Raw genomic sequence first — 26,521 nt, 5'->3', positions numbered from 1 at the left:
ATCTCCTATCTTCTGGTGGAGCTTCTCAATCCAGGAGGTGATGGAGATATGATTCCTGCCTTGGCAGCCATTGCCTGAGGTAGTCATTCTGACTCTGCATTTTTTAATACTTAGCTTTCATTTGAAAGACATTCCAACATTTTACATGAACTTGCCATTGTTTTTGGGAGTTGCAAGGGCTCAAATGACCCTTGGTCTTGCTCATAAGTATCTTCAGGAAAGTCTTCCCAAGGAGGTGGGGCCTGAACAGGTTCAAGTGTCGGTGATTCCAGGGGGAGAGTTAGGCATGGACCTGTAGGTATGTTGTCTCATGCTGGCAAGTGGGACCTTGACCCATGTCTTCCTACCTTTGCTGCCCCTTGCTTCTACCCTGTGGGATTTCTGCAATGGGGTGCAACAACCTATCTTCATTTTATTTTTTAATGTTGCAAGGAAAGCATTAGCTCAGAAGGTCAAACAAATTGTTATTCCATCATCGTATTATGCAGTTTGGTTGGCTCATTACCAATTCATTTCCATGAATGGCATTGCATCCATTATAGGTAGATTAACCAACTGTTAGGCATTGATCAAAGTTGAACTTGCAACCATTATTGCTTCCACTTTGCTTATCCTCAGCCCATTCTGCAATCTTATTCACCATGGCAAGATCAGGTCATTCCACTCAGTTGACTTCTAGAAGACACAGAATACATCAACCACAGTCACAGAAGCTCACGGGAAACAAAATTTCAGAGCTGAAGAACTACCTTCCTGAGTGGACTTCTGCAAAAAGGAGCGAGAAATGGGGAGTTTTCAATGCCATAGCTCGAGCGGCCAGGTTATTTGCTCCTAAGGTCGACCAAGGACAATGGAAAAAGAGGAAGCAGGTGATACATCCTTGTTGTGTTGAAAAACTCGATTTTTCATGTCTGATTCTTCCTCTGCCTCTTAGATGTAAAAGACTTGGTTGTTCAACAACAAGAAAAAAAGGAAAGGAAGGACATGATTAAGTATGGGAGGAAATGGACACCTAGGCAGGTGATCTATCAGCAGAACAGAGAGGAAGTGCTAAAGAGGATCGAGGATGAGTTCAGGGCAAAGCCAGGAGGTCAAGACATGTTCAAGCATTATCAAGCTGTGGTGAAGAAGGTCATGGCCGATTTGTCCGAGGATGAGTTGGAGAAGGCGAAAGAAACCACCAAAGAATGGTCCAACAACTTTCCTCCTCCTGAGACACAGGCGCAAGTCGCCCATAAGAAGGGACCTGTATATATGGAGCACTTTTTGAACGAGATGTGGAGACAATGTGGGATGAGAGTGTTTGTGTTGTCGGCTTGGAAGAATGAACACGGAGAGGTGCTGTTCAGGATGTCAGTGAATTTTATCTGTCATCGCAGATATTTGGTCTCAACTTATTTCACATAGGCACAATGACAACGAGGCATTAGGGGATGGGGACAGCTTCATGAAGACTAAGGACTGGGAGGACATAGAGCCAGTTTGGCAGGAGTACACGCAGGAACAGTTCGGTGAGTGTTCCCACTGTGGAGATGAGAATGATTTCATTGATCGTCGGATCATAGGTGGTGAGGCACAGGATGGAGGGTGACAGGTGAAGGGAGGGCGAAAAAGAATGAAGAAATCAGTGTTCGATCTGGAAATGGATGGGGATGGGATGCCATTGCTTCCAGACATCACAGAAACAAAACTCGAGGAGAAGAAGGCCATAGTGAGGGCTTTTCTTACAAAGCACTATAGTGAGTCTGGCTTCGTAACTTCCTAAGAGAATATCTTTAATGTAGGGTACAGGGATCTGTTCTGGGATTGACAAGGCTGGAGTGCCATGGAGTGCCATCGTACAAAGTCAGGATGACTTTGTGGCCAGACAGTATCTTCCGGCGGATGTAAACTTGAAGGAGCCTTCCAAGTTGCAAAATTGGGATACCACCGCCTTGCTCAATTTCTGGTATGCTCGGCAGAAGATGGGTGAAGGTCCGATGTTCCTGTTCAAGGCATGGAGGAACAAAGAAGGCGACATGGTAGATTCCGTTGTATCCTGAGAAATCACCTGCTCGTCTGAAGCGGAAGAGGGTGATGATCTGGAGACCTCGGGATTCATCAACTGAATCCGAGAGTGAGGCTGAGGGCCCTGGCGATGTTGAACATGAAGTTCCACTGCCAGCCCCAAAGAGCTTCTGGGGGAAGAAAGATGTGATTGAGGCACCGGCGAGAACAACTCGGAGTAAGTCAGTGCAACAACCATCTGACAGAGTTACTAGAGCAAGGGGCAATAAGTAACATACATGTACCATTGTCTCATATGTCACTATCAATGTTATTCAATTGGTATTCAATTTACATGTGATGTTAATGTGGTCAAAGATTCTGTGGTTCACCGAGTAATTTGAACAAATCACCATGTACTGAGTTCTGGGTATTGATTACCAAGGTCCAGGCATCGAGGTTCAGACAGGTACTTGATTCACGGAACTCGGTATTTGTTACCCAGAACTCGGAACTCGGAACTCAGCACTCGATGCCCGGACCTTGATGCCTGGACCTTGATGCCTGGACCTTGATGCCTGGACCTTGATACCCAGAACTCAATATTCAGTGTTGGGTACTCTATGCCTGGAACTTGATACCCGGAACTCTTGATAGATTACTTATTCTACATGGCAGTAATGTAACACCTCCGTGTTCCAGCAATCTACATGTGATGTGACTATGTTATCGAAGATTCGGTATTTTACTGATGTTGGTACTTTACATGTGATGGTATCGAAAATTCAGAAGTTTAGTTTTGGTTTCGTTCTTCACACTGACGAATCATGGAATCTACCACCTTGAGCATTTTGATGCTTGCCTGTTCAGCTCTTCTCAGCCTCTGTAGCTCAGCATCAGCCCTCCGGAGCTTGTCAGATGTATCCACCCAAGCAATTCAAAATGGTTGCTCGGCCTCAATGAGTAGTGGTATGGAAGGGGCCGGAAGACCTCCATTATCTTGTTTGTAGCTGCTGAGTCTATCTTGAAGGGATTTCACTGAAAGGAAAATAAGAAAAATGATAGATATAGTAGTATACCAAATACTCACATCCGGAGTGTTTGAATGACCCTATTGGCTGGAACTCACAAACCATTGCATGCAAATCTTCATTTGTGACCTCTGGATGTGCTGGAATGCGTTCAGCAGGTCTCTCATTCGCTTGCGAGATAAATTAAGTTTTGATCGAAAAATGTGTTGAATTTACTTACATGACATTGAAACTTCAGATGCGACCAGAGACTCACACCGTGCATAGACAGAGCCCAGGCTCATCATCACAATCAATCAGATCCTCATCAGGCCCAAGGTACAAGTCTGGGTCGATGTACTGAACTGATTGATCGTATTGAGCCTGGAGGTAATTGATCTGTACGAGTTTAGTGAGCATGCATGGTAATATCCAAGTGATAAATGTACCGGGGATTGCAGCCAACACGCCCGGACCACTGGAAGACACGGAATCATCTTCTATTTCATCATCTGGCCCAAGGTATAAATCATCTAAGGCATGTAAGATAAAAACATAGATAAGGCATAGTACAAATAGATCTTACCTGTTGATGTCCGGGACTGTGTTGAATCATCTACATCCATCGAATAATACTCAGTCACCAGAGGATCATTAAATCTGACTGTTGGATGTGAATTCATCTTGTGAGGGACGGAAGTACCGATAATTGATTGTGTACTTGAAGTTCAACTGAAGTCCGGCAACTTCCGAAAGTTGAACCATCGCCAAACAAAGCCAAACAAATCAACAAAGTTTTACATGGCTGTTCAACTACCTGTTTTCCCTCTGAAACTTCATCAATTTCACATCTGATTCAAAGATTTACAGATCTTTCTCATCATTCAACATGTCCACTGCAGCTGAAACCTCTTTTGCCGAACTTAAGGCAATCACTAGGCAGATTGTTGACATTGTCCATGCGGCTCAGCTCCTCCCACCCAGCAACAGCCACTTGGCTCTGAAAGCACAAGTCACTGAACTGGTGGTATGTGGTTTTTCCTTTTTTTCTTTTTGTTTTCTCTAATGTCCGGGCAGGCTAAGGCCATCCGGGACCATGAGGATTCACCTTGCATTCCGGGCATAGTTTTGTCCTGCTCCAAGGAGTTACTTCGTGTTCGGCAGGTGTCCCCCCAGGATTCGCCCGACTGGCACAGCATCGGCCATAATGATTGTCACCTCCAGAGGCACAGCTGGCGCCACAAGGTCTCCACATGGGAGGCTTTAGGTGACTGGACATTCGATCTTCTGGTCGATGCCCCCAAATCCCCTGACACTGTCACGGTCGATCTTCCCTCCCCACCTGTCGTCACTGGCAGCATTGCCGGCCCATCATCTGGCACTATCAACGAGTCCCGGGAGAAGCGTAAGGATAAGGGTAAGGGTAAGGCATTAGATGCTGACCCGGAACCTGAGGCAGACGGGAGTAGGAAGAGGAAATCGCCCCTGATTTCAGGACCCTCCTCCCAACTGCCAACTGCCAAAATCCGCAATGAAGAGTCACAAGAGGGCAAAGTCAGCTAGGGTTGTGAAGTCAGCCGAGTTTGTGGAGTCCGAGGACGAACATATGGACAAGGTATGTCATTCCGTTTGTTGTTTTTGTTGTCACTCATTATTTTGCAGCTGGCTGCACAAGGAGGGCCGGTTGTCTTACTTCATCGTCTCACCTCAGTCTCACCCCGAATCCCCAAGAAGGCACCTTTCAGCCCTGCGAAGGTATGTCTAATTTATGCCCGCATCACTCCCAGTCATCCATACTGTCGTCAGGTAATTGCCAGAAGGCGTGCAGACATCGCCGGGCAGACAGACTTGATGTCCAACACCCCCGTGGTCACCCTGGTGGTGGCACCAAATGTCATCGATGGCCCTGCTGGAAGCCCTCCGGAGGTCATCGAGCACTCGGACTCGGTGTCCAATACCCCCGCGGTCACCCCAGATGTGGCGCCAACTGTCATTGATACAGATGACATTCTCATTCCCGGACCGGTGAGTACTTTGAAAATTCATTGGGCATCCTTCAACTAACTGAACAAACAGAACAACCCATGCTGGGCTTGCAACAATGCGGAGTTGCCCTGCACGACCCGGTTCGACAAGAGGACTGGGAAAGGCCTTCTCTCCTGTGTTTTCTGCAACACAAAGAAGGTAAAGTGTTTTTCCGTCACCCTCAGAAGTCCACCAAAACGGTCGCAGGGTAAGTCGACCACCCAGAAGGCCAGGTCCCGGACACCTTCCAAAGCTCTGTCCACCTCCTAACCAAATGCCCAGACCCGCAGCCAATCTCATAATGTAGCCGGAGCTACCGGCGCCGGTGCTGCCAGAACTGCCAGTGGGTCTGTTGCAACTGCGCCTAAGATGTGTGGTCGCAGCAAGACAATAACTGCTGTCAAGGCACCCGCCCCACCACCTACACCCTCACCTGCACCAGCTCGTAAGTCTTTTGAATTTCTCATCATCATCTTATCTTATTCCTTTGTAGCAATTGTGTCTTCGAGTGCCCGCGTGCCTCATGTGGCTCTCGATGTCCCCATGCCAGACCTCCATTCCATGGCAATCAGTATTCATGATAGTGCCGGACACATCAAGGCTCTCAAGGATCTTGTTGCCAAGCAGGGCAGACGTATTGATACCCTTAGCAGGCTCCATGAGAGCCTTCAACGTGAAACCATGGAACGCCATCCCTCATTTCCCCTTCCCACTACTCTGGCAATTGCAACGTCTTTGTTGCTTGATCAATCTGTCACTGGAACGACATCACCCTCCCAATCTGCACTCCCTCCTCTCATCGATCTTTCGATCGCAGTGATGGAGCCCACACCCTCGAAAATTGAGGATCCCTCTGCCATCGAGGGTCCTTCATTTGAGCCGAGCCAAGTTCAACCAGCCCCGGACCCATCACCTACTCCCCCAACTGCCGGAGCAATTTTGGTGCCGGATGATCCACGCAACCTTGTCCCAGAATACGATTCTGGTGATGAGATGGATGTTGAGGTGAAGGTTGAAGTTGAAGGTGGTGATGAGGGTCATCTGGTCAAGGTTGAAGTTGAAGGTGGTGATGAGGGTCATCTGGGCGAGGTTGAAATGTCTACATAATTTGGTAGTTATATTTCTGTAAATGTTGTTGAAATGCATTGTACCTCTGCTATACCCAAAGAATGAAATCATTGAGTTCTGGGTAACTAATACTGATGTCCGGGTAACTAATCCCGACGTCTGGGTAACTGATACTGACGTCCAGATAACATCCATCGACGTCCGGGTAACTGATATCGAGTTCTGGGCATCGAGCACCAAGTTCCAGGTAACTAATACCGACATCCAGATAACTGATATCGACATCCGGGTAACTGATATTGAGTTCCGGGTATTTCGTAAATTAGACAAATCACCAAGTACCGAGTTCCGAGTTCTGGGCATCAAGTGCAAAGGACCGAGTTCCGAGGTCCGGGCATCGAGTACTGAGTTCCAGGCATCGAGTACTGAGTTCCAGGCATTGAGTGCCAAGTACTGAGTTCTGAGTTCCAGGAATCAAGTGCCAAGTACTGAGTTCCAAGGTCTGGGCATCGAGTACTGAGTTCCGGGCACCAAGTTGTGTTTCGGTGCTCAATGCCCGGATCTCGGTACTCGGTACTTGGCACTCGATGCCCGGAACTCGGAACTCAGTACTTGGTGATTTGTTCAATTTACAAAATGTTGTATTTTAGTTTCGTGTTTCGGTGCTCGATGCCCAGATCTCGGTGCCTGGAACTCAGAACTCAATGCCTGGAACTCGGAACTCAGTACTTGGCACTCGACACCTGGAACTTGGTACTCAATGCCTGGAACTCGGTACTCAATGCCCGGACCTTGGAACTCAGTCCTTCGCACTCAATGCCCGGAACTCGGAACTCGGTACTTGGCACTCAATGCCTGGAACTCGGTACTCGATATCAGTTACCCGGATGTCGGTATTAGTTACCCGTAACTCGATATCAGTTACCCGGACATCGATGGATGTTACCTGGATGTCGGTATCAGTTACCTGGACGTCAGGATTAGTTACCCGGAACTTGGTACTTGGTATTAGGTACTTGGTGATTTGTCTAATTTATGAAATGTTGTATTCAGGGTTTCGTGTTTCTTGTTTCAGTGGTCGATGATAGGTGTATGCACTCATACAGTGGGTATGTACTGGTGCCTACATCAGCACACTGATTAGGATGTTATCCAACTATCTCAGCCCACTGATTTTTATAACACCCATTCTTCTGCGCCCACCCGTCTATATGATATCAACCATCTCGGCCCACCCATCTATATAATATACTACTACCTCGGCCCATATGTCTATATAATATACCACCACCTCGGCCCATATGTCTATATGATACGTATCTGGGCCCACCTGTATATGTGATATCCAACTACCTCAGCCCACCTGTCTATATAATATCTAATAAATCGCTCTCTTGGCCCACCCGTTTATATGATAACAATTACTTCAGCCCACCCGTCTACATGATATACCCCTAAGTCGGCCCACCCATCTACACAATATACTACTACCTCGGCCCACCCGTCTATGTAATATAACCTATGTCGGCCCACCCATCTATATCATATAATAAACTGCTCCTCCAGCCCACCTGTCTATATAATATACTACTACCTCAGCCCACCCATCTATATAATATACTACTACCTCGGCCCACCCGTCTATATCATATATAATAAACTGCTCCTCCGGCCCACCCGTTTATATAATAATACCACTACATCAGCCCACCCGTCTATATAATATACATCTCTCTTCAGCCCACCTGTCTATAATATACATGTCCATCCTACTCTACATATTACCTAGATGGGCCCACCCATATTCATCGGTAATAATATCCCTCCCGGCCCATCCGTTAACATCGAGGATATCTTCATCATCGGCCCATGGTCTGCTGGCCCGTGTTATACGGGATATTATGCACGTCAGTTGCCTCATATAATATGGAGTTTGTCACTGAAGGGGCTCTGGTTGGCCTGTCTAACACGGAGTTGTACACTGAATGGGCTCACCCATGGTGTATGATGGCACTGTCAATTCTTGAGCCTTTCATTGATTCATAACCGAGGGAACAGCCTACATGGAGGATGGTAAGGTAACCTCCAAGAAGAAAGTGTTTATACTGTTTCATTACCTCAAGGGTAAAGCACATGAATTCTATATACGAGAGGTATCGGGAGATCTGTACCGTTGGAGACTGAGAGAATTCTTTATGGAGATGTTCAACTATTGTTTCCCAATCAATTTTAGGACTAAACAACATGAAAAGCTAAAACGATGCTTTCAGAACAACAAACCTGGGTGTGATTATATCTATGAACTCAATGAGTTATGGAACATGATTGGGGACATTGACAAACGGGATCGGGTAACTCAATTATGGATGGGATTGAATATGAAAATCCAGCAGGAGCTGTGGAAAAAGGAACTGAATTCTGAGGTATCCTCCTTTAAGGAGGTACAAGCTGCCGCTGAAATAATCTAGATTGTGCACTCAGTAACAATGGGACACAAAAGGAGGCCCACCCGAAAGGAAAAGGATGGACCAACTGTAGTAGGCAGTGCAGCTGCAACCCCAAGAATCAGAAATCCTCAAAGGGATAGAAATCCAGATGGGAGACAATGAGTGTATCGCCTGAACCCACCTGGGGAACCCTGTCAGTCAAGACCCTCGACCAGCTATGGAGGAGATGGGTCTCAATGAAAGGGTGAGATGTGAATAGGTCAGAGAAATGACTCACTTAGTATTGAAGAGAGAAATTGCCTGAGTGCTGAAGGACACTGCTACAACTGTAAGGAGTTGGGTCATCTGTTGCGGAGCTGTCCCAAGAAAGTGAATGTAAAATCTAGCTCACCTGGCAAGCTGCCTGGGATACCCAGTTTCGGGATCCATGTGGAAGGTGAACTGTCAGAGGGATTGCACAGTTTAGCAAACACAACAGAGATGCAAGATAGACTGTACCTAGGTTCTGTAGGCATGTTGCTTTTGAATGCCACTGAGTCCCTCATTGAGGGTGATGAGACGGGAACAGCAAGATTTTTACGGCCAAAGGGGTTTCGAGATCTGATAGCCCAAAGAGCTATCGATTTGCTTCAGGGGGTCAAGTACCTGGGCGACGAATGGCTGAAAATGGATTGGAGTGATCCTGATTGATTCACTGTGTTCAGAATCTCAGATGATAAGTATGCAATCATCGACCACTCACATCCTGAGATTTGGACAAACATTGATAGTGCAAGTTTGGAGAACCCACACTTTCATTTGGACAGCACATATTTCATCCATCTGGGCTTAGAGTTAGGGTATGAAAGGTGCTGGCTAAGAAAACAGGATCACAGACACACCTATCGGAAACCTCCAATGGGAGATCCTGTATCAGATCGCTTGGTTTGGTGGCTAAGTGAGTTCAGTCCAATGTGCACTGAGAGTCCTTTTTGTACTTGGTGCCTGTGTTTTACCTGTCACAAAGCCATCAATGGGAACTGGCTGTTATATGATCAGAGGCTAAACTTACATACCCTAGTACCAATAAAAAAAGTGCGTTGGTGACACTGGGATCCAGAGAGATGGTATACGCGACAAATACAGCACAAGATGAGGGCACTGAAGGGCATCTGTTATGACAGGATGGCCAGAATGTTTAGTCTCCCATCAGACAATGAAGAGGGACTTTGGCTGGTGATATCTGACTGGATAGACATTGGGAGGATAGTGAGGACCTGTGAGGCCTTGAACAAAGGAAGCCTACTGTGGGAGGTTAGGGTATGAGGAGTACAGGTGCCCTCTGGAACATACCCATCGTTGCAATGAAATGCTGTGGTAACCTGCGATTTCACCTGTGCTATACCAAAGCTCATTGTAGTGGTAGTGTGCATCAATGAACGACCAGCTCAGGCACTTATAGACACAGGTTCATTAGCCGATTTCATGTTGCTGACAACTGCAGAGCAGCTTGATGCACAACTTACCATGTTAGAGAAACCTCTGACCATTCAACTGGCCGTTCAAGGGTCCAGATCAAAGGTCAATTATGGGACAACTGTCTGGTTTCAGTATTGGGGTGTGGACTATAACCAATACTTTGATGTGATCAACTTACAGAATTATGACCTCATACTGGGGACTCTGTTCCTATACCAGCATAGCGTGACTGTTGGGTTCAATGCATCACATGTTGTGCTGGGAAGCGCAACACCATTGGCCTTGGCAGGAGAAGGGGTAATGACCCTGGAGTCACGGGTAGCAGAAATCGTCAGTGACAAGCTTGAGAAAACTTGTGAGTACCTTAAACAGTTAGCGCGACTGCTGTGTACTAAGGCTGCTGAAATGAAGCTCCCGCTGCTCCATTCAATAAATCATACCATCCCATTAATTGATGAAGTGAAAATATATCTGTGGCACCCATCACAGTGCCCTGAACAGATGTGACCCCAGTGGGCCAAGAAGAGACGCACCTATTTAGCCTCAGGGCATTGGCAAATGACAAGCGCTGGAAATACCGTCCCTATGCTGTTTATAAGGAAACCAGGGACGGATCGCCTGCAAATGGTGGTTGATCTTAGAGAACAGAACAAGAATACACGAAAACTTAGCTCTCCTTTACCTGAAATGGAAGGTATCCTGCGTCGGGTAGCACGAAAGAAGTTTTGATCACTAATGGATGGGCAAGACGTGTACAAACAAATCAGAGTGATACCTGAACACGTATCATGGACAGCTATGACTACTCCAGATGGGAACATGGTTAGCCATGTGTTACAGCAAGGAGATTGCAATGCACCTGCTACCTACCAGGCCATAATGAATCACTTATTCGGTGAATACATTGGAATCTTCATGGACGTATATCTAGATGATATCATCATCTACTCAGATACGCTCGAGGACCACATTGAACACATATGGGTAATCTTGCGTATTCTTGAGTGGGAGTAGCTTTATTTGAGTGAGAAGAAGCTAAAGTTTCTGTGCCCTGTGATGAAAATCCTAGGCAGGATTATGAGTGACAATGGGATCTGTATGGACCTGGACAAAGTTGACAAGGTACTGACCTGGAAGGCGCCCGTGAATTGCAATTTATGTCATGGATTCATTGGGGCCATTGGGTACCTCTTGGACAATATTCACAAAGTTTGCATACCTTTGGGGGTGTTATCGGCTGTGTGTGGTGACACGGTGCCGTTTCATTGGACAGAAACAGAGCAGCACGCCTTTGAGGAGGTGAAGCATTATGTCAATGCTTGCTCTATGCATCATTGGGTGCCACTTACCTATGGGTTGGATCAACTGCCTGTGTCATATACCTGATCCGACCACTCTGATATTAATATCTGCTCTGCTTTCCGACCACCTCTGCTCCATCCATCCTCCGCTCCGTCCAATCATCATCCGCTTCCGCCCCTACACTTCCGCTCAACTGCCCAACCAGGTCCCCTTCCATAACATCTCCATTCAACTGGAACTGCTTTCCCCTTTTAGATATATACTTTCCCCTTCGGTACATAGACCCTTACTCCCGGATCACTGGTAATTCCTCTTACCGCCCAATTGCTGATCCGACACGTACATATTGATATCCACTCTGACTTATGTCTTCACCTGTGTAAATACTTACAAATTATATCCTTGGTACATAGCTTTACAACATAGTTATCCTGACCACTACTTCATACTTAGAAGTATATAACATATCCTATACTTAGATATTTTCCTCAGTCTTAATATTACTTGTCTTCTTGCAGTTACTACTTGTGAGAATTCTCAGTAGGACCTTGCCTCCTCTGGACACAAGTTTCATCTTGTTGTCACCTCCGACCCTCCGCTCCAACTTAGAGCCATGCTCTAAGTCTCCTCCTTGCTTCTCCGCCCCTATCAAATATTCCCCCTGCTCCTTTCCACCCTCTGCATTATCCTCCGCCTTCTCTGCTCTGCTCCTAGTCGGCCCACCGCTAGTAGCACTTACCTCCCAACCCTCAAAACAGACCTAAGCGGTCCACTTGTCCTATCGTCAGACAACGTCAGACCCGCTCCAAATTTGGGGCACATACTTGGCTAAGGGCACAGCGCAAGAGCTGAAGCCAAGCCCCGACCCCTCTGCTTCTTGAGCTGGCACTGGTACCTAACAGCCTGTCTGGATGATGACAGATGCATGCCCCACAGGGGTAGGAGGCATGGTGGCGCAAGCGCATGACTGGAGGTCTGCCAAGATTGCTGCCTTCTACTCAGTGAAGATGAATTCAGCACAGTGGAATTACCCTATCCACGAACAGGAGATGTTAGCAGGGGTAGATACTATGCTGAGGCATAGGGACATATTGTAAGGATACCCCTTCACCTGGCTCACAGATCATAGAAGTCTGATTTATATACTGAATCAGAAGAACTTGTCAGGATGGCAGGCTCGGTGGGTGGAGAAACTCGATGAGTTCAACTTTACCGTTGAATATTTGCCAGGGGCGCACAATGTGCTACCAGATGCACTGTCCTGCATGTGTGACTTTGACACACCTGGGACGGTGCGCGCTGTCAGCGAATATGTTGCATATGATGAGCACTCACCACCTGAGGATGGGTCCGGTTTGGTGAGCATGCCAGTGCTGGTGGGTGCTGAGGCTGATGTGGCCACTCCACGATGGAGCTCGCAGGTGGCTATCTGCACTGTGAAGTGCATCCTGGCTGACACTCAGCTGGGGCCAACATCAGAGATGCCTCCAGGTGGGCCACTGGTGAGTTTGCCCATGGGTGGGGCAAGTACTGGGTTTGCATGGCATGTAAAGCAATTCTTGCTGTGTGACCCTCATCTGCTGGATCAGGACCCTGCCTCAAGAATGGAGGGGGGTACAGGTGACAGGACCTGAAATTCAAGAAAGCAAAAGCAAAAACAAGGAAGAAGCAATGAGAATTCCGGTGACATACCCTCACAAGATGGAATTACTGGGCCAAATGAGGCACCAATACAAGGAAGACACCTTATTTAAAAAGGTACTCAAAGCACCAAAAGAGTTTAGGAACTTTGAAGTGAAGGATGGGTTAATCAGAATCAAGTTAAAGATAGGACACCCCTATGCATACCTGATAGTAAGATAGATGGACAGCGACTAATTGAGATCATAATTGATCAAGCGCACTCTATATTAGCCCACTTAGTGGCAGATAAGACCCTGTCATATCTTTGGGAGCATGTCTGGTGGAAGACTATGGCGCAAGATGTATGAACCTTCTGTACATCCTGTAAAACATGTCAGCAGACCAAGCCTCCCAACCAGAAACCTTACAGATTGTTGAATCCTCTTCCAGTCGTGTTGTGACCCTGGGAGGCCATAGGAATTGACTTCATTGGACCCCTACTGTTATCTCATGATCGAGATGCTGAGTATGACTTGATAACAGTCATAATAGACTTGTTGTCAGGGATAGTACACCTTGTGCCCAGCTGAACTACATACACTGCCAAGGATGTGGCTGAATTGGTGTTTGCTGAAATCTATAAGCACCATGGAATACCTAAGGTGATCATTAGCAACCACAATGTCTTATTTACCAGTAACTTCTGGACTAACCTCAATCATCTCATTGGTGTGACTTTGAAAATGTCAAGTGTGTATCATCCAGAAACAGACGGAGCCATGGAACACGCCAATCGAACTATTGGACAAATGCTCAGAGCTTGTATTGCCCCAAACCAGCAGGATTTGGTTGCGAGACTACCAGCGATCAAGTTTGCCATCAACATGGCACAATTGGAATCTACAGGCTTGCCACCATTCTATATGAACACAGGGTGACTACCTTGCACTACGATTTGGGAGAACCCTGGGCCTTCTGAATACCCAGGGGTATGCATCTTTGCTTAGCATATAAAAGCCGTTATCATGTCGGCTCATGACGCGGTTATTAGCGCCCAAGTCAAGCAGACTCGTGAGGCGAATAAGAAATGAAGACCTAGCCCACTAGAAAAGGGTGATCTTGTATACATTTCGACAAAAAATATATCCTTGCCTAAAGGAACTTTCAGGAAACTATCTCCTAAGTTTATCAGTCCCTACAGGATATTGGAGGACTACTGAAACAACTCGTATAATCTTGAGTTGCCCGACTGGCTGAAACAATGAGGCATTCACCCAGTATTCCACTTGCCTTACCTTCACATTGGAAGCCACCCTCAGGTGACTCCCAAGTGTTCTTAGGACACTTATCTTTCAATCAGTTCACAGGCTGTAACGAACCAATGACAAGCCTACCTGCCCCATCTCCCAATCGCACTTTCAACCATCACTTGCCCACCACATTCGGCCTTATCATATCCCCTTGCGCTCTCTTAATCCTAACAGTAATGGCCCCACTACATACTTGCATCGGTGCATGTTGCTTCACTCTTACCAATGCCACTGCTGATGGTGATCTCCTGGTCGTGGTCAATATCATTTGCATGTACCTTGAGTATGATGCTCACTTGAGGTTGGGCACCACCGCAGATTGTGCAACACCTGTGGGATACGGGGAGTTTGCTTTGGCCTTTAACACCATGCAGTCCCTTTCCTCCGCCACTCTGCGATTCTCAGAAGGGAAAACTTACAGGCCCAAAATCACTGGCCCCTCACCATCACTCACTGACTTGGTTGGGGAAAATGTGCCTGCCAAGTCCAATCACAACCCTACTCCACCGCTTCCTGAAGGAGGACACTGGATCAACCCTCAGCATGTTGAGCTCCTGGAAGAGGCTCTGTGGCAGAACCTCAAAACTGCCAAAAGGAAATGTGAGTGGTGTGAGCGCACAATTGCAGAGCAGAAAAACAAGTATACCCACCGACGAATACCCCATTAACCACAGTGAAAGTTCCAGCTCTAGCAGGTGCAACATGCTGTCCACTTGTGGCTCTTCTACTCAGACCCCAGTGTTGGAATTGAGCAAGTGTGCCTGCAGCCGTGGTGCTCCATCATTTGTTCGTATCTTCTGATTGGTTGAGCTCATCAAGTCGTATGTTTCCATTGTTTGGTCTTGTTATTCATTTTTGCTTTGTACCTACTGAATCCTTTGTGTGCTATGGCCAGCACCTTCTCCCATTATCCCAAGTTTCACTTACTCACAAGATCACTCGAACTATTTAGCTATTGCCATTTCGACTTGTTACCTCAGATGTTTGCCTTTGTGTGCACAATCTGAGGTAAGATACTTAGTTCCCCACTTATATTTCACCTTTACTTATATTGTGCAGAGTGTCTGTCTATTATAGACCCACGCGATTGTATTAATCCTTTACCCAGTTCTGCCTGCTTGTATAGAGATAGATGCATCAGGAAAAAGGTCAGACACAGCTTGCACACTGCCAGAGTAATATATTGCTACATAGCCTTGGTAGTACAACAGAGCATCCATAGATCATCCATAGCACTAAATACTGCACTGTAGCGCGCCATGATGCCCATAGTAGCTATGTGGTTTGTGCGGCAACTCATAGTCAATATAGTATCCTATAGTTAACATTAATGGTATCATAGCTTCTAGGATTTAGACAAGCGCTCAAACAACTCCAAATCGATGTACCTATTAAGATAAAATTCTTCTCACACATCCGACTCTCGACCAACCCAAGGAATAAGATGGCATGGGCAAAGAACTTAATGGACTGGTACCACCAGTGCGTTAGGACCACGCTGATGTGAAGACCTGGTGAGGTGGAAGCTGTGCAAATTTTCATCAAAGCTTTGAAGCAGCCAAAACCAATGAATCTATGCCAGGGGGTGTGGAAAATTCCTGAGAGATGACGGAAGCTTGAAAATGACCCTTACTTCACCCACTTGAAGACCTAAGTTGCAGGTCAGAACAGCCCACCACCAATTTTCAATGCTCACCAGATATACCTTCACCAGTGTACTCATTCTCATCTTCAATCACCAGCACACTGTTGAAGTGTGCAGGCACTGGTGGTCTCCTCACATCTGATGCAGGAATCACTGGTGTCACATGGACCTTGAACAAACACTTTCTGTTGTTGATATGGGGTCGTGCTGGAGAGAGAATCTTGAGGTATTTGTAGACATCAACCCGGTCTTGTGGTGTGAGTTTTCACTGCAACCAGCTCAGAAGATGGGTGCAAAGGAATTCTTCAAGAGCCGGCATGAAAAGCGAAGCACCATGATCGTTGAGTAAGCACTGGATTGTCAACTTTGGAAACAGACATGTCCTGGGGACAAAGTAGCCATGTGAACCTGTCACCATTGTGAACCATTGTACCTGAGAAGGTAAGTCAACACAGTTCTCAGGTCCTGGGCTATCTGATTCTGAAGAAGAGCCACTGGTGTCTGAGTCTTGCTCCAGCAGGTTTGAACCTTGATTGACAGGGTGCTGGGAACACCACCATTGAAGGTAGGCATCTTGGATGTGCATATTAAGGCTGCTCGTCTGCAGGTTGGTCATTGCTGGGAGTTGCCTCTTGTGTGGCTTGCCCAAGGTTACGCAGCTGGTCCATGTGTTGCTTACAGGCTGCAGTTCAGCTAATATGACTGCTAATGGCTCTTGCACTTTGGAAATTGCCTTTGAGGCAAAAATTGCAGCGGTGCATGATGATCAAGCAGGACAAGCCAAACAAGCCAACCTGACCCATAAATGACAGTTCAACTGAGTCTCACCTGGCTGACTTATCAGACATTGAAACTTTTTTCCTCCAGATCAGTCCCATCTCTCAAGATTGCAGGTCACACATGTGTTAAGGTCGTGCTCAAAGGGGAGGTTACTCAAAGGGCTTTGGCTTCAGCTCGTGCGCTGTGCCCCTTACCCAAGTATGTGCCCTTAATTTCTGAGGGGCAGAAGGGAAGTCCGACAGAAGTCCGGGAAGTCCGGAAGTCAGATGTCGGGGGAGTTCGGTGGAACTCTGGAAGACTTATGAGAGAATGGAGTAAGGCTACTGCAGACAAGTCCGGAGTAGAAACAGAACAGAGGTTAGACTACCCTAAGGTAGAGCCAGAGATTTAGTCCTAAGGTTTAACCCCTAAGACTCGGAGGTGGACAAGAGGTGAGACTCAAGTCCGGAGAAGCAGGAATGAGCAGAACTAAGATGATATTCAAACTGAGGAGTTCCGGAGTATTACAGGAGCTTATATACTGTAGGTATCATGTAGGTAAATCAGTCAGCAAAGTAAGGGCTATGTACGAAGCATGTGGAAAGTCTATTAGTAAGTGTACACGGATCAAAGCAGTGAAGTCAGAAATGAAACAAGAACGGACGGATCAGTAAGCATCGCAGAAAGGACATAACTGGTAGCTGGAGCAATAACTATTCTAAAAGGAGATAGGGGTGAGTATGGAGATGAAGGTGGGGCACCAGGCAAAATAACAGGATGGAGGACCGGACTTTAGTGGTGGGGTTCCGGAATTCCAGATCCGGAGGTACAGGATATGACAACATGACTTGATGCGACCATGTTGTTGCACGTTGATTGTTGATCGGATTGGTGCATTCAGCACATTGATTGTTGATTATCCTGATCTCTCAAGATCGCAGGTCGCACATGACTTGATGCGACTGTGTTGTTGCACGTTGATTGTTGATCAGATCAGTGCATTCAGCGCATTGATTGTTGATTGTCCTGTACACAAACATGATGCAACATTATGACTTGACGCAACCGTGTTGTTGCGCATTGATTGTTGATTGCATCCTGTACACCGTGGATGCGACGTGACATTATAAAGGATAGAAAAAAGGTGCGCTGTCCCCCCATATAAAATTCAGATCATCTCCTCCCAACATTCTACCTCCAGATCTACATCCAGAATGTCTTCCACTGCTCCTACTTGCCAAGCCCTGGGTAATATTGTGAACAATACTGATTCAGCTCCCTCTCAGCGTCAACATCGTGAATGCCGTCCTTCTGAGAAGGCTTTGTATCAAGGTAATTTTTTATGTACTACCATTTCTATCACTAACTATATTGTACCCAGTCGAGGAGGACCAAGAGTTCCATGAGGCACACCACCACCCAAGCGGTCAAGACAAAACCAAGGCCACCTGTAAAAATTGTGTCAACAGAGGTATGTTGTTTACTGTCACATCAGTGGCCTGCCAGCTAACTATGTTCAGGTACACAAGACAGCACACAGTTTTCAATGCAGGCTATCACCCAGTCCAAAGGTAGTGTAGCAGCCAATGGTCCACTAGATCTGTGGCCCCGGTTCAGCAAGGTCCCCCCATGAGCAGCTCTGTCCAGAACAGCTGGGTCTGGGGGCTGGCAGGAAGACACTCTTACAAAGGTGAGTCAGCCACATGATATAACTTCCAGTTGGACATTGATGCCTTGTTTGTAAGGAGTCCAGTTTTGTGAATGGTGAACACAGGTCCAATAGTTTCAGTGTAAGTCCCATTACCTTCACCTCAATTTTGGGGTGCTCATCATTATATTGAAGCTGCCACCTGCACCACAGAATTTGACCGACATAGACTTGACCGACAGTGAGCAGTATGATGACAATGACAACGACCCTATCAATCATGATGTGGACAAGAGTGATGTATTTACTGGTGGAGAGAATGATCTCACAGATTTGTGCCACTTGAAGTGTGTGCGGCTACCACACTCGGATGATGAGGGTTACAGCACCCAGAGTCATAAATGGATGCACAAGTCCGAAGATTCGCCTTCCCTGCAGCAAGGTGAACAGCAACTTCCATGCAAGATTCATCAGAGTAAGGGCCATGTAGCAGCCCAGGATTACGAAGTAGTAGCAGTGCAGCAACTCATCAAGTTTGTGATCAGCCATTTTTGTGTCCAGCTCGCATCTGAGTATGCCTATCCAGATCACATGACTCAAGTCTTGTGGGCAAAGGAGGCCTGGAAGGAGGCATGTAGCTCTTATGAGATTGACATGGGATTCAATGGCGAGATCATACAGATGGTACATGGTCAAGTTCTATTATTTCATCTGCCTAATTTGTTGTTCAAGATTACACACCGCACATTGCATCTCACAAGCAAGGTGAAAAGGAAGGTTTGCCCGCTTGTCAAGAACATTTATGGTTTCAAGTCCACCAATCGGGAGTCCATCAAGTCTAGGAATCGCAAACTCACCTGTCAGCTCAAGGATAAATTTGGCTTGTGTTACCAGGTGCATTAATGACACCTTGAGTCATGTTTTGTACTGATGCTTGGTTTGGAAGGACCTTGGGGACAAAAAGAACAACATCCCTCACAGTGGCCTCTTTCGGTCAAGGTTAAATCAGCAAGCGGAAAATTTACTCTGGTACTGCAACAAGAAGAATGAAGGGATTGTATTTGAGAAGTTTTTTTCGCCATTTCCAATTCCTGCCTTGGCCTTGGTGTACACCACAGTGAGTCATGCTATGGCCTGTTAGCTTCAGATGGTAATATTGTCAGCGGCAGGCCGAATGCTGCATTGATGAATGGTATGATGGCAAACGGGTGGATATCAGCTTTTCGAGCAGCGAGTATAGGGAGGCTTATGATATGCATCTCGTGAACCTCAAGAAGTTTCATACTCAAATGAAGGATCAAGGAATCCTTGATGGCATCCTGGCAGAATTCAACAACAATGGCAGGTAAGTGCATTTTGGGGGTTTGGACTTGGAAGTTTTACAATTGTAGTACAGGTTGCATGCAAAGGTGGATCCAATTAACATTGGAGACAGAGACTGCCTCTCAGACGACAAGATCAACAACATGATCCAGGAATACCAACAGGTTGGTGGCACAGATGATAGTGACAAGGTGGAGTCTGACTGGGAGTCTGAGGGTGGTCAATTTGAAGATGATGAAGTTGAGGCCAAGTATAATAACTGCTGACTAGTATTAAACCATGAATGCATGTCATTGATCTCCCTGTTATTTGCAAGTGTGCGAGTGCTATGATGTACCATGATGTGTGCTTACTGCAATGGTAAACAATAGAGTGCTACATAGCCACACTACATAGCCAAGGTAGGAGATACCAGATGCTATGTGGCACAAATAAACATATAGTCTGGGCTACATGGTACTATATTGGGGGGGAGATGCAACCAGGCTACAAGTGCTATGTAGCCTTCGTAGCGCTATATTGCAGTTCCCATTTTTCCTGATGTGATGAGGATGGCATCGCTACCACTCAGGCCCCTGTGCCCAAGGCTAGTGGAAAGGAAGGTGCAAGGATTCCTAAGACAAAGTAAGGGTGATGCACACCCTGGAGGGGGGTATGTGGTGTTGCCACAATCGAGGATTCTTTTCTATTCTATTCTATTCCATTCCTTGTGCCAACACATCAAGTCTTATCAAACTTTGACTGCCATCACACTACCCCACTACCCCTAAACATATTCAATAGGAATCTATTTGCATTGTCTGGCTCACTCTGGAATCACCTCTCTTATTGTTACGCGAAACCTCTCGGATGAGATCTGGCGGCGCTAAACCCGCAAGGGGTGTTCAAAGTGTGACTTTTGGCGCTAGCCCAGCAAGGAGCTTGCCTGCGCTAAGTCTGAGTAAGGGTTAGAGCCCTTACTTGCATAGAGTCGATTGGAGTTTCTCGAGGATATGATCCAAGAGACAGAGTTCAACTCAAGAGTATCATCTCAAGAGAAGATGGTTCTGTGTACAGAGGGAATTCTCTTAGATAAGAGAAGTTCAGACCCAACAACAAGATCAGATGAGAACCAAGTAGATTCAAGTTAGAGAATCTATCTACTGTACAAATGAGATATATATACGTAAGGGTGATATACCGGTGGAATGGTAAGGGTACAGGGTAAGCGGAGGCAATACCGAGTTAGCGGTAAGGGTCAAGGGTTGTGTGAATCATAAGTTAAAAGGGGTAAGAAGTACCGGTTGAGTGGTAAGGGCAAAGGGCATGGGGAATCCCCATCAAGGAGAGAACCGAAACAAGGGGAAGGGCATAGGGTTCGGTAGAAGCCGTGGCTTCTGTGATCTAGGGGAAGAAGCGAGAGCTTCTCGCGTTTCAGAACAACAGGATCAAAAGAAGAGATGAAAATAGAATAGTCATAACCATGGTCCAGGTCTAGACAAGTCTGAAGAATGAAATGACGTGTAACGCTCATGTTACTGTAACACTTATCATCAACTCGCAAACCATGGATTGCTTTTACCATCTAGTACGCCACAACCTTCCACAACTTTCAAAAGGTTCCCTGTGTGTGCATAAACGAAGAATGCTTGTAGTATGGTGCTTCTTCATGATGGAAGTACCACAGCAGCTGCATGTCATGAATGTTACCAACTGCATCTAAAATTCGATTATCGAACCCTAAGTCACCTTATCCGATAAGATTAGATAGATCCCTGATAAGATAAGATGGATAACCGATTAACGATCACTATCTTTACATCACATCTATACTATATCGACGTCATCCATCCTTATCTGTAACCCTAGACATACGAACTCATCACATCCTTAGAAGTCCTACGATTAGGCAACGGGTTACATCATAAGCATCTATACGCCTCTATAATCGAACCATAACCGAGAGTCCTTTACAAAGGCTACCTCTCGAAGAGTCATCACCCTTTCACATCGCAGACCTTCACATCTTCACACATGACATGTTAAGAGTTACCTCTGTCATTCACCGAACCCCTTACATTAGAACCTGTTGCACAGTCACAGCTAAACCCTGAACCCCTATCACAGAAGCATCGCTCATAGAGAAGCATGTTTCATTACCGAAGACCCTGGAGAATCCCTAAGATACAATCGCACCCGATACATCTCCAGATCCAGATCCTATCTAGATCCTCAGATCTAGATCCCAAGATCCATCTCTTATCGAGATCCTTAATTACCGCTCGAGACTTCTTGTCACAGAACTCTCTCACACCCTTCTTAATCTCCGTCTACCCTGAATAGAAGCAGTCCCTGAGAACCCTGCTTAATTACCGATACCCTTGGCCCTATGAACCCTTTACCCTTCTCTTCTTGTAGTTGATTGGTTGATAAGACGCCCTATACCCTAGGTGCAATGTTATGACCGTATATAGTTATATCACATACCTTTCATACTCAGATAGCTCCGCCCCAATAGTAGTATATAGTCTAGGTAGTAGTCAGTAGTACTCCTTAGACTTAACCTCCTCGTTTCTACGTTATCGTAGGGCCTAGACGTTCCCTCTCAATCCTACCCTTGTTTTATCCTCTTCAGACTGAGTCCTGTGGTGTGATTCCAACTCCAGACACCTACTAGTTAGGTTAAGGGACGTGGGTCATAACATTAGGTTAAGTCTTCTTTACCACCCGACTCGATTGTGTTCGCCCTCTTGTACTCCAACCTTCGGGCGACTATCAGACGACGCTCCTATCATATCATATCATTCATCCTTTCCACGCACGATTCTATTTGTCCTTCGACACTCGTATACTCCATCCTCGCAAGAGACGACGATCCGACTTTCGAACGGCACTTGTGTCGATAACCTTCCTCCCAGAACATCGGCTGTTCTGCTGAGCTTAGTCTCGCGGATCACGTTTTTAAACCATCTTTCCCAGACCGCAGCCCCGCACTTCTTTTGTGCACATTCCCTCCCCTAGTTAGTAGAAGTAGACCAGGCCCTGCCTTACTGCAGCCGCCAGTCTATAAGGAACAGTGACATATAGGTCCTGTATCCGTCGCCTTGAGTGCTGGCCCAATACCTGCCTGCTCAACGCTATATCCTAGAATCCCTTCGTAGAATTAGAGAACGGCACTCGCGAGTGTAGTAACAGTATTGCGTTGGTTCTCACGCATATTGTTTACCGCATTCTAGTATAAATTACCGTAGCCTTTTACCTTAGAACCTAGTTGGCCAAGAAGCCGGCAACTACGTTACTATACGGGCTTAGGTCGCCTCTCTATCACCATCTTCCTTTTTCGGTCATATCTTACGAGATCCCTGACAAATCAAAAATATACTCTGTTGAATAGGATTCCGGAACGCAGCCGGCAACATGAGATATTCCGCCCCTACCGTTGATGACTATGAAGAGCTAGCTTCTCAGATCCAAGAAGGCTTTTGCTTTAATACGCATCACGCAAAGGGACCCCAAATCACACACTGGATTGGTGTAGAATTTGAAGATGGAGAAATCTCCTTCCAAAGCCTTTGCAAGAATTGCGCTAAGGCAAACAAAAAGACTGTAGACACGTTCCGAATTAGGTGTAGAGGCGCAATGGCTGAATTGCCATCCCTCGCTATCCGAACCGCATACGTCGACACACTCCCATCGTCACCCTGCTACACTCCATCATCATCGCCCACATCATCTTCTTCATCATCACCGTTACTGTCATCGAGAGAAATGACAACCCAGTGGCCCAAGATTGCCAACGTACAAAATCCCGAGCCCAAGGTTGCTCCAAAACCCGTAGTAGTCGCGCAGTCCGTAGGACAGAAGATACGCGACGAGCCGAAAGGCAAAGGGAAAGAAACCCTTAAAGAAAATATCAGGATGTCGTCGGGTTCCTCTAAACCTAAGGAGTTGACTGGTACTCAGAAACCAGAGAAAGTAGCACCAATTGAAATCAAGAAAGAAACCTTCGCGGAAGAAATCTTGAGATTAAAAAGAGGCTACGGAATCAAGGACAAGACCACTGAAGCGACTAAAGTAGAAGTCGTGGAAGTGGAAGTCGTTGAAGTAAAAGCAGTAGTCCCTGCTAAACAAAAAGACGAGAAATCGGAGACAACCGATGAAACAAACAAAGGACCAGTCGAGTCTGGTTTATCAAAATCACAAATCAAGAGACAGAAACAAAAAGAAGCTAGATTAGCAAGGGCTTCTTTAGTGAAAGTCTCAGAGCAGAAACCTACTGCCGAAACAAATAAGGTAAAGGAGCAGATCCTCACTGCTTTACCAAATGAGAAGACGGAGCATGAAACCATAGAGAAGGTTGCAAAACCTATCGAAGAGTCGTTGTCCGACCTAGATAAAATAATCGCAGAAAACATGCTAAAACGCGCTATGGAAACACTAGAGGCGCTGAGAGTTGCCGAACGCCGAAAGGCCGAAGAAGCAACAGAGATACTCCAACAGATCAAGGAGATCTCAGAAGTTGTTATGCCACCAACGATAGAAAAGGCAATGGGTGCAGTCCGTAGGACAGAAGAGGCACCAGAGATACCGGTTGAAAGTCCGAGGACCCCAAACATCTTATACCGTTCCCCACGACGAAAGTCCGAGCCATATCCAGAAGGCGAAGACGAAGTCCCAGAGAGCTACAAAAGAACCGAAGACAGAGATCGTCCAGAAGACCAGGAATGGAATCACCTGGCAGTAATAATCCATCCCACAAAGAGCAAGAATGCTTGTGGCGCAATAGAGGAAGACTGCAGAAAATTCCTAGTCAACGATGTAGACCATTACATCCTATACGACGATAAGGATGAATCATACCGCCTTAAGCAAAAAAGGAAGTTCGAGGTAGATTCATGGTTCACAACGGCTTATGGCCGCCTAATCGCTCAAATGGACGAGTGGAACGATGCCCCATGTACATGGGATGAAATAGAGGTAGAGATGCCTCTCCAAAGAACCATCTATGAGAAGAAAGAGGAGCTAGCCGAAGTAAAGGCTGGTAAATCAAGGGAAGAACCAATGGAGGAGATAACGACCGCTGGTGTTGAAGAATATGTGATCAAAGTCACTTCTTCACCATGTCCGATCCCCAAAGTGTTCCTACCAAGACATAGGTCCTCTGAGAAAACTCAGAAGTCGCCAAACGAGGCGCAAAAACCGGTTAAGCCACCGGTAGAGAAAAAGGCAATTCCCATTCCTAGGGCTAGTAAGCCGAGAACAGAAAAGAAGGAGAAGACCCCAGTCACAGTCTTCAAATTCAAATCCAGAACCCCATGTAGAAACGGCCCGAAGTGCCGATATGGTTCTCTTTGTGCATTCGCACATCCCGAAAGGAGTAGTCCCTCCTTTAAATCAAAAGACAAGATCGGTGTAAGCCCACCAAAACCAAAGGCAGTTCCGTTTGCGAAACCAAAGATAGTAGAAAAGAACGTAGACCGTAGGTCAGAAGAAACGTTCTCTATCAAAGGGTTCTCTATCAAGGGAGCAGCAGAACGAGAACGCAGAAGGAAAACTGCAAAAGAAACCAAAGTAAACTCAAGGAAAGAGATTGAGGAAATAACGCTAGAAGGTCTAGAAGCGTTATTGAAAAAGCTTATCGCAGAGAAGGCGAAGCAACCCTCAAAGGAATCTACGAGTAAGGGTAGTTCTCCCCCTAAACAAAGGAGTGAAACACCGAAACCGAGTATCGAGAAAAAGCAATATGCTATAGAATGTAAGACCCAAGCGAAGGGCATTCAAGCTACGCTTATCGAGAGAAAGGAAGACGGGAAAAGGCAGTCGATTGCCATGTTTACGAAACCAATGACCGACAACGAAGTCAACTACTCAGCAGAAGACAAAGATTTGCTCTTGATATATAGAACCCTGCAAGAGTGGAAGCACATAGTTGAAAAGTCACCCCTACCAGTGGAAGTCATTCTAGACTCACGAAACCTGGAAAAAATAGACAAATTGCACACATTGACTAGACGTCAAGCTAGATGGTGTTTATTCCTAGCGCAATTTAATATCATATGTCTATCCAGGAGGCTAGACCTCAAAGGGGGGGTAAAATCCCATATCGTATCAGAAAACTCGAACAATTTCCTTATGAATCCCACTTTCTTCAAAGATCACGCAGCGAAACGAGGCCATACTCTAGTCCATAAGATAGAAAAGACGCTCTTGCTAGTTATCGCAGAGTGCAAGGACAAAGACGCCGAAGTAGCTAAAGTGATCAAAGAAAAGAAACTCGAGAATGTCCGACTAAGAAAGGGACTTGAAGAGTGGAATTCAGAAGAAAATCTCATCCTCCACAGAGGACTGGTATATGTACCAAAAAGAACGGAGATACGCCACAGTCTATTGGATTTGTACAAAGGTTCCGCCCTTGGTCCTCTAAAGAACTTGTTGGAAAAGGTATCGCAGAACTATTGGTGGCCAGGCATGGCGCATGAAATTAACGCCTATGAAAAGAAAGACAAGGTTGACGAACCGCTTAGCGCTGTATTCGCACCTAAAACAAGTCTTCAGAAACGGGTTAGATTCCAGGAACCAAAAGACGCACCAAAGAAACTCTGGCAAGCCGCAGATTCCGCGCACCATGACAACGTCTTTACTCCTCAAATAATCCCCAACGCCGCACCAATACCCTCCGCACCATCCGTTCCCAAGGTGATCTTAAGTAGAGAAAGAAAACCAGAACCGCAGTCACAATCCCCAAGTAGAATGTCCAAGGATCAGAAGCTATCGCCGAAAAGAGAGACATCATGGAATGAAAAGAGAACAGCGTTGAGAGAAGAAAAATTATACGAAGGTTTCCTTAAATGGAAAAAAGAAATCTCACGCTCAATCTAGACAACCATATCGATTCGCGAGGACGCTCATCCTTAAAATGGGGGTAATGTCATGAATGT

General features: G+C 46.2%; 6 protein-coding genes across 6 annotated transcripts; 5 read left to right on the top strand and 1 right to left on the bottom strand.

Annotated features, from left to right (window-relative positions):
• Positions 1-641: 641 nt before the first annotated feature.
• Positions 642-2,280, top strand: EDB91DRAFT_1082694 (uncharacterized protein; the record flags this gene model as incomplete). Its single annotated transcript, XM_041315523.1, has 6 exons — positions 642-885; positions 935-1,352; positions 1,408-1,511; positions 1,674-1,739; positions 1,792-2,021; positions 2,065-2,280. 6 exons carry the CDS (start codon positions 642-644, stop codon positions 2,278-2,280), a joined length of 1,278 nt encoding a protein of 425 aa, XP_041176502.1.
• A 643-nt stretch (positions 2,281-2,923) lies between these two features.
• EDB91DRAFT_1082693 (uncharacterized protein) lies at positions 2,924-3,679 on the bottom strand (the record flags this gene model as incomplete). Its single annotated transcript, XM_041315522.1, has 5 exons — positions 2,924-3,024; positions 3,077-3,177; positions 3,238-3,249; positions 3,274-3,529; positions 3,583-3,679. 5 exons carry the CDS (start codon positions 3,677-3,679, stop codon positions 2,924-2,926), a joined length of 567 nt encoding a protein of 188 aa, XP_041176501.1.
• Positions 3,680-3,885: 206 nt separating this feature from the next.
• EDB91DRAFT_1082692 (uncharacterized protein) lies at positions 3,886-6,546 on the top strand (the record flags this gene model as incomplete). Its single annotated transcript, XM_041315521.1, has 11 exons — positions 3,886-4,023; positions 4,074-4,419; positions 4,556-4,611; positions 4,659-4,751; positions 4,803-5,021; positions 5,073-5,229; positions 5,329-5,466; positions 5,515-6,110; positions 6,190-6,252; positions 6,274-6,336; positions 6,358-6,546. 11 exons carry the CDS (start codon positions 3,886-3,888, stop codon positions 6,544-6,546), a joined length of 2,058 nt encoding a protein of 685 aa, XP_041176500.1.
• A 7,859-nt stretch (positions 6,547-14,405) lies between these two features.
• EDB91DRAFT_1249197 (uncharacterized protein) lies at positions 14,406-14,897 on the top strand (the record flags this gene model as incomplete). Its single annotated transcript, XM_041323039.1, has 1 exon — positions 14,406-14,897. One exon carries the CDS (start codon positions 14,406-14,408, stop codon positions 14,895-14,897), a length of 492 nt encoding a protein of 163 aa, XP_041176499.1.
• A 2,950-nt stretch (positions 14,898-17,847) lies between these two features.
• EDB91DRAFT_1249196 (uncharacterized protein) lies at positions 17,848-19,870 on the top strand (the record flags this gene model as incomplete). The annotated part of the gene is made up of 10 exons (XM_041323038.1): positions 17,848-17,965; positions 18,015-18,104; positions 18,154-18,254; positions 18,306-18,323; positions 18,379-18,423; positions 18,477-18,965; positions 19,014-19,175; positions 19,228-19,398; positions 19,451-19,626; positions 19,678-19,870. The coding sequence occupies 10 exons, from the start codon at positions 17,848-17,850 to the stop codon at positions 19,868-19,870; spliced, it is 1,563 nt and encodes a 520-aa protein (XP_041176498.1).
• Positions 19,871-23,000: 3,130 nt separating this feature from the next.
• EDB91DRAFT_1082690 (uncharacterized protein) lies at positions 23,001-24,964 on the top strand (the record flags this gene model as incomplete). The annotated part of the gene is made up of 2 exons (XM_041315520.1): positions 23,001-24,831; positions 24,918-24,964. 2 exons carry the CDS (start codon positions 23,001-23,003, stop codon positions 24,962-24,964), a joined length of 1,878 nt encoding a protein of 625 aa, XP_041176497.1.
• Between the last annotated feature and the right edge of the window lie 1,557 nt (positions 24,965-26,521).

This window comes from Suillus paluster, assembly GCF_016628075.1.
Source record: "Suillus paluster strain FC165 chromosome Unknown EDB91scaffold_31, whole genome shotgun sequence".
NCBI lineage: Eukaryota > Fungi > Basidiomycota > Agaricomycetes > Boletales > Suillaceae > Suillus > Suillus paluster.
The sequence above is the reverse complement of the archived record's forward strand: the minus strand, read 5'-3'. Positions and strand labels throughout refer to the sequence as shown.